The 7791-nt window shown below is 50.5% G+C and overlaps 1 protein-coding gene across 1 annotated transcript; it reads left to right on the top strand.

Moving 5' to 3' along the window:
- The first annotated feature begins 2521 nt into the window (after nt 1–2521).
- LOC135974374 (uncharacterized) lies at nt 2522–4653 on the top strand. The gene is made up of 2 exons (XM_065562021.1): nt 2522–3450; nt 4047–4653. Exons 1-2 carry the CDS (start codon nt 2910–2912, stop codon nt 4547–4549), a joined length of 1044 nt encoding a protein of 347 aa, XP_065418093.1. The 5' UTR covers nt 2522–2909; the 3' UTR covers nt 4550–4653.
- The last annotated feature ends 3138 nt before the right edge of the window (nt 4654–7791 follow it).

The following is a 7791-nucleotide window of genomic DNA, read 5'->3' as shown; positions in this document are numbered from 1 at the left end:
TCTGATGCAGCAAAGGAAGCATTCACAGACCTACGGACTGCCCTCTGCAGTAACCCTGTACTGATAGCCCCTGATTCCACCAAGGAGTTTATCCTGCAGATGGATGCATCGGAAGTAGGGTTGGGGGCCGTTCTATCACAGATGGTCGGGGAGGAGGAACACCCAATTCTATACCTCAGTCGGAAACTCCTTCCAAGGGAACAAAAATATGCAGTGGTGGAGAGAGAATGCCTTGCTGTAAAATGGGCCATGGAAACATTGTGCTACTACCTGCTCGGGCGCAGATTTGTCCTCGTGACCGACCATACCCCTCTTCAATGGATGCAGCGGAACAAGGAGAAGAACACAAGGGTGACCAGATGGTTCTTATCCCTCCAACCTTTCCAGTTCCGTGTGCAACACAGAGCAGGGAGCCGTCATGGCAACGCCGTTGGCTTGTCATGTGTGCCCTGTCTGGCGTCCCAAGCTGCCCAACCCCTTGGTGTTGAGCAGGGGGAGGGATATGTGACAGACCCAGACCAGTGGGGTACAGGAGTCTGGTAGAGGTCAAATATACTGGTCACTGGATGAGTAGTTTTCTGTTCCCTGAGTGACCAGAGCAGAGGCTGCACTAGAGTAATCAGGAACCTGCTAGAACCAGTTAAGGCAGGCAGGCTAATTAGGGCACCTGGAGCCAATTAAGAAGAAGCTGCTAGAATCAATTAAGGCAGGCTAATCAGGGCACCTGGGTTTTAAAAGGAGCTCACTTCAGTTTGTGGGGCGAGTATGAGGAGCTCGGAGCAAGAGGCGCAAGAAGCTGAGAGTGAGAGGGTGTGCTGCTGGAGGACTGAGGAGCACAAGCGTTATCAGACACCAGGAGGAAGGTCCTGTGGTGAGAATAAGGAAGGTGTTTGGAGGAGGCCATGGGGAAGTAGACCAGGGAGTTGTAATTGTCATGCAGCAGTTACAGGAGGCACTATAGACAGCTGCAGTCCACAGGGCCCTGGGCTGGAACCCGGAGTAGAGGGCAGGCTGGGGTTCCCGCCAAACCTCCCAATTGACCTGGCCTGTGGATTCTTCCAGAGGGGAAGGTCTCTGGGCTGTTCCCCAACACACGTGGTGAATCTCTGAGGCAGGAAAATCCGCCAATAAGCGCAGGACCCACCAAGATACAGGATGAACTTTGTCACAAGCCATATAAATAAGAAGAAGAAAAAGAAAGAAGTGGGACCGCTAAACATTGAGGATGGAGTGGAGGTTAAAGATAATCTAGGCATTGCCCAATATCTCAACAAATACTTTGCCTCAGTCTTTAATGAGGCTAATGAGGAGCACAGGGACAATGGCAGGATGACAAATGGGAATGAGGATATGGAGGTAGATATTACCACATCCTAGGTAGAACCAAACTCAAACAGCTTAATGGAACTAAATCAGCAGGCCCAGATAATCTTCATTAGATAATAATAAGAATATTAAAGGAACTGGCACATGAAATTGCAAGTCCATTAGTAAGAATTTTTAATGAATCTGTAAACTCAGGGGTTGTACCGTATGACTGGAGAATTGCTAACATAGTTCCTATTTTTAAGAAAGGGGGGAAAAGTGATCCAGGTAACTACAGGCCTGTTAGTTTGACATCTGTAGTATGCAAAGTCTTGGAAAAAATTTCGAAGCAGAAAGTAGTTAAGGACATTGAGGTCAATGGTAATTGGGACAAAATACAACATGGTACTACAAAAAATAGATTGTGCCAAACCAACCTGATCTCCTTTGAAAAGGTAACAGATTTTTTAGACAAAGGAAATACAGTGGATCTAATTTACTTCTATTTCAGTAAGGTATTTGATATGGTTCCACATGGGGAATTATTGGTTAAATTGGAAAAGATGGGGGATCAATATGAAAATTGAAAGGTGGATAAGGAACTGGTTAAAGGGGAGACTCCAACGGGTCATACTGAAAGGTGAACTGTCAGGCTGGAGAGAGGTTACTAGTGGAGTTCCTCAGGGATCGGGTTTGGGACCAATCTTATTTAATCTTTTTATTATTGACCTTGGCACAAAAGGTGGGAGTGTGCTAATAAAGTTTGGGCATGACACAAAGCTTGAAGGTATTGCCAATACAGAGAAGGACTGGGATATCATACAGAAAGATCTGGATGACCTTGTAAACTGGAGTAACAGTAATAGGATGAAATTTAATAGTGAAAAGTGCAAGGTCATGCATTTAGGGATTAATTACAAGATTTTTTTTGTTATAAACTGGGTACCCATCAGTTGGAAGTAACAGAGGAGGAGAAGGACCTCGGAGTATTGGTTGATCACAGTGCTTATATATTCATCAGTTTGTAACTGGTATTCTCTAGTGTAGAGATCAGGAGAGCTCCAGGACCTTAAAAGCAACATTAGATAAGGTTAAAGTCAACAAATTGTAACTGCAAAAATTCCAGTTGGCATAAATAGAAATACAAGCAGAGAAGAGCTATAGGAACAAGCAAAACAAAAACTGTAATGGACTATCTGGATCCTAGAACCCTTTCTGAGGCCTGGTCTACACTACGGGTTTAGGTCGACTTTAGCAGCGTTAAACCGAATTAAGCCTGGACACGTCCACACAACGAAGCCCTTTCTTTCGACTTAAAGGGTCCTTTAAACCGGTTTCTTTACACCACCTCTGACGAGGGGATTAGCGATACAACCGGTCTTTGCGGGTCGGAATTGGGGTAGTGTGGACGGAATTCGGCGTTATTGGCCTCCGGGAGCTATCCCACAGTGCTTCATTGTGACCGCTCTGGACAGCGCTCTCAACTCAGATGCACTGACCAGGTAGACAGGAAAAGACCCGCGAAGGTTTGAATTTCATTTCCTGTTTGCCCAGCGTGGAGAGCACAGGTGACCCCGCAGAGATCATCAGCACAGGTAACCGTGATGGAGTCCTCCCAGGATCGCAAAAGAGCTCCAGCATGGACCGAACGGGAGGTACGAGATCTGCTCGCCATATGGGGAGATGAAGCAGTGATAGCTGAACTCCGTAGCAGTAAAAGAAATGGAAAAGTATTAGAAAAGATCTCCAAGGCCATGAAGGACCGAGGCCATAACAGGGACACACAGCAGTGCCGCGTGAAAATTAAGGAGCTACGGCAAGCTTACCACAAAGCCAGAGAAGCAAACGGAAGGTCCGGGGCAGAGCCGCAAACTTGCCGCTACTACGCGGAGCTGCATGCGATCCTAGGGGGTGCAGCCACCACTACCCCAACCGTGTGCTATGACTCTCTCACTGGAGAAACACACAGGGAAGATGGTTCGGGGAACGAGGAAGATGATGATGGAGGTACTGTAGGTAGCTCACAGCAGCAAGGAAGCGGAGAAACCGGTTTCCCCAACAGCCAGGATATGTTTGTGACCCTGGACCTGGAACCAGTAACCCCCGAACTCACCCAAGACCCTCAGGGCACACAGGAGACCTCTGGTGAGTGTAACTTTGTAACTATTTGTAAACATTACAAAAAAAAAGCAAGCGTGTTTAATGATTACTTTGCCCTGGCAATCGCGGCCAGTACATCTACTGGAAAAGTCTGTTAACGTGTATGGGGATGGAGCGGAAATCCTCCAGGGACATCTCCAGAAAGCTCTCCTGGTTGAAATGGGGTGATTTTATTAAGGGGACATTCAGAGGCGCCCGTTCCTGCTCTTCTGACCAGAAATGTTCCCCGCTGTTAACCACGTGGTGGGGGGAGGGGTGAAGTGATCATCCCAGAGAATCGTGTGTGTGTGTGGGGGGGGGTGGTTTACTTGTGTTTCTGCCGCATGTTAACCGGGAAACCGCAGCCCCCTCCTTTTACATTGAAACCCCATTTTAAATGGACAACCCAATTCATCCTTGATATTGGAAATGCGCTGCTGTTTGCAACCTTTCCCGCAGGTTAAGAAGGTTAAAAAAGCCAAAACACTGTGGCCTACGATGGCTGCCTGCAAGCCGAAATATGCGACCTTGTAATGAAAGAGTGTACCCATTGTTCTCTAAAATGTGTCTTTTTTAACCACCTCTCCCTTCTCCTCCGCCAGCTGCAAATGTTTCTCCTTCGCAGAGGCTCGTGAACATTAGAAAGAGAAAACGTCGGACAAGGGACGAGATGTTCATGGAGCTGCAGATGTCCGCCCAGGCTGATAGAGCACAGCAGAATGCGTGGAGGCAGTCAATGTCGGAGATGAGAAAAGCCCAATATGAACGAGAGGAGAGGTGGCGGGCTGAATCGCGGGAAGAACAGAGCAAGTGGCGGGCTGAAGACGATAGGTGGCGTCAGCTTGCAGACAGACGGCAAGAGGCAATGCTCCGTCTGCTGGAGCATCAAACTGATATGCTCGAGCGTATGGTTGAGTTGCAGGAAAGGCAGCAGGAGCAGAGACCGCCGCTACAGCCCCTGTGTAACCAACAGCCCTCCTCCCCAAGTTCCATAGCCTCCTCACCAAGACGCCCAAGAACACGGTGGGGGGGCCTCCGTCCACCCAGTCACTCCACCCCAGATGATCGCCCAAGCATCAGAAGGCTGGCCTTCAATAAGACTTAAAGTTTTAAAATGCAGTGTGTCCTTTTCCATCCCTCCTCCCCCACCCATCCCAGGCTACCTTGGCAATTATCCCCCTACCTCTGTAAGGAACTAATAAAGAATGCATAAATGTTAAAAAAAAATGACTTTATTGCCTCTGCAAGCGGGAGGGGAGGGTGGGGTGGGGTGGTTGGTTTACAGGGAAGTAGAGTGAACCGGGTTGGGGGGGGGGGGTTTGGAGGGTTCATCAAGGAGAAACAAATAGAAGTTTCACACCGTAGCCTGGCCAGTCACAAAACTCGTTTTCAAAGCTTCTCTGATGCGCACCGCGCCCTGCTGTGCTCCTCTAACCGCCCTGGTGTCTGGCTGCGCGTAATCAGCGGCCAGGCGAGTTGCCTCAACCTCCCACCCCGCCATAAATGTCTCCCCCTTACTCTCACAGATATTGTGGAGCGCACAGCAAGTAGCAATAACAATGGGGATATTCTTTTCGCTGAGGTCTGAGCGAGTCAGTAAGCTGCGCCAGCGCGCTTTTAAACGTCCAAATGCACATTCCACCATCATTCGGCACTTGCTCATCCTGTAGTTGAACAGGTCCTGACTCCTGTCCAGGCTGCCTGTGTACGGCTTCATGAGCCATGGCATTAAGGGGTAGGCTGGGTCCCCAACGATCACGATAGGCATTTCAACATCCCCAATGGTCACTTTCTGGTCCGGGAAGAAAGTCCCTTCCTCCAGCTTTCGAAACAGAGCAGAGTTCCTGAAGAAGCGAGCATCATGTACCTTTCCCGGCCATCCCACGTTGATGTTGGTGAAACGTCCCTTGTGATCCACCAGGGCTTGCAGCAGCATTGAAAAGTACCCCTTGCGGTTTACGTAGTCGGTGGCTTGGTGCTCCGGTGACAAGATAGGGATATGGGTTCCGTCTATGGCCCCGCCACAGTTTGGGAATCCCATTTCAGCAAAACCATCCACTATTGACTGCACGTTGCCCAGAGTCACTACCCTTGCTATCACCAGGTCTTTCATTGCCCTGGCAAATTGGATCACAGCAGCCCCCACCGTAGATTTGCCCACTCCAAATTGATTCCCGACTGACCGGTAGCTGTCTGGCGTTGCAAGCTTCCACAGGGCTATCGCCACTCGCTTCTCAACTGTGAGGGCTGCTCTCATCTTGGTATCCTGGCGTTTCAGGGCAGGGGACAGCAAGTCACAAAGTTCCATGAAAGTGCCCTTACGCATGCGAAAGTTTCGCAGCCACTGGGAATCGTCCCATACCTGCAGCACGATGCGGTCCCACCAGTCTGTGCTTGTTTCCCGGGCCCAGAATCGGCGTTCCACGGCATCAACCTGCCCCAGTGACACCATGATTTCCACATTGCTGGTGCCTGTGCCTTGTGAGAGGTCTATGTCCATGTCAATTTCCTCATCACTCTCGTCGCCGCGCTGCAATCGCCTCCTCGCCTGGTCCGGGTTTCGCCTTGGCATGTCCTGGCTCTGCATATACTCCAGGACAATGCGCGTGGTGTTCATAGTGCTCATAATTGCCGCGGTGATCTGAGTGGGCTCCATGATCCCAGTGCTAGCTATGGCGCCTGGTCAGAAAAAAGGCGCGAAAGTAGTATCTGATGGACCAGGAGAAGGAGGGAGGGCGGGAGGGAGGGAGGGCCGAGTGACGACATGGCGTACAGGTACAGGAACAGGGAGAAACACAAACAACTGTCACACAGAATGGTCCCCCCAAAGATTAAAATGAAAACCCTGGGCTTAGCAGGCCATTGATTTCACGGAGGAAGGGGAAGCATATGAATACAGAACAAATCTACTTTTTACATCTTAAGGTGGCAGCCGACGGTGCAGCATGAGTGACAGCCATATCAGTATGACGATGACGGTTACCAATCATAAAATACCATCATCTGCCAAAAGGCAAGGGGCTGCTGCTGTGTAGCAATGCAGCCCCACGTCTGCCAGCCCCACGTCCGCCAGCACCCAGCATCGCCCTCGGCCTCTTCTGGGTGCTTAGCAGACAATACTGAGCAATTGGCAGAAAATAGTATATTACGACTGGTAGCCATCATCATCGAAACAGTAGCATGTCTGCCCAGGTGGCCATGATTGACAGCCATACCAGTATGATGACGATGGATACCAGTCATAATATACCATCGCCTGGCAAGGGGCTGGTGCAATGCAGCCCTACGGCTGCCAGCCCCATGGCTATCACTCATGCTACACCGTCTACCGCCAAAAGGCAGTTAGCAGCTGCTGCTGTGTAGCAATGCAGTCCCACGTCTGCCAGCACCCAGAGGACATATGGTGACGGTGAGCTCAGCTGAGCTGAGCGGGCTCCATGCTTGCTGTGGTATGTGGTCTGCACAGGTAACCCAGGTAAAAAGGCGCGAATCTATTGTCTGCCGTTGCTGTGACGAGGGGGGAGGGGCCTGACGACATGTACCCAGAACCGCCCGCGACACTGTTTTGCATCATCCGGGCATTGGGATCTCAACCCAGAATTCAAAGAAAAGGCGCGAACCGCTTCTCGGCTCTCTGAGCTGTGGCGCAAACGTAGTATCTGACGGACTAGGGGAAGGAGGGAGGGGGGCCGAGTGACGACATGGCGTACAGGCACAGGGAATTAAAATAAAGAACGGTGGCTGTGCATCAGGGAGAGACACAAACAACTGTCACAGACTGGTCCCCCCCAAAGATTAAACTGAAAACCCTGGGTTTAGCAGGCCGTTGATTTGACGGAGGGAGGGGGAAGCAAATGAATACAGAGCAAATCTATTTTTTACATCTTAAGACGACGGTGCAGCGTGACTGATAGCCCTCGGCATCTTTCTGGGTGCTTGGCAACAAATACGGGGCGGCGTATGACGATGGTCTTCAGGCCTATTGCACAATCGGCTGCTCGGGGAAGACTCTGCTAACGTGCGATGACCCGACTTGTAATAGGACGGCTAATAGTCGTAATACACCATTTACTGCCAAAAGGCAAGCCCCACGGCTGCCAGCACCCAGATCGCTGATGAAGGCTACCAGTCTACTGCACCGTCTACCGCCAAAAGGCAGTTAGCAGCTGCTGCTGTGTAGCAATGCAGTCCCACGTCTGCCGGCACCCAGAGGACATATGGTGACGGTGAGCTCAGCTGAGCGGGCTCCATGTTGTCTGCACAGGTAATCCAGGTAACCCAGGTAAAGAGGCGCGAATCTATTGTCTGCCATTGCTGTGACAGGGGAGGGAGGGGCCTGACGACATG

The sequence above is a fragment of the Chrysemys picta genome, chromosome 11, assembly GCF_011386835.1.
Source record: "Chrysemys picta bellii isolate R12L10 chromosome 11, ASM1138683v2, whole genome shotgun sequence".
NCBI classification, from domain to species: Eukaryota; Metazoa; Chordata; order Testudines; family Emydidae; genus Chrysemys; species Chrysemys picta.
Note: the sequence above shows the minus strand (reverse complement) of the source record. Positions and strands in the feature narration are given on the sequence as shown.

What these genes read in the sequence shown, in the direction of transcription:
- LOC135974374 (XM_065562021.1), top strand. Translation starts at nt 2,910, where the DNA reads ATGGAGTCCTCCCAGGATCGCAAAAGAGCTCCAGCATGGACCGAACGG. An exon ending in GGGCACACAGGAGACCTCTG is followed by an intron (nt 3,451 to 4,046) that starts GTGAGTGTAACT and finishes CTCCTCCGCCAG; the next exon opens with CTGCAAATGTTTCTCCTTCG.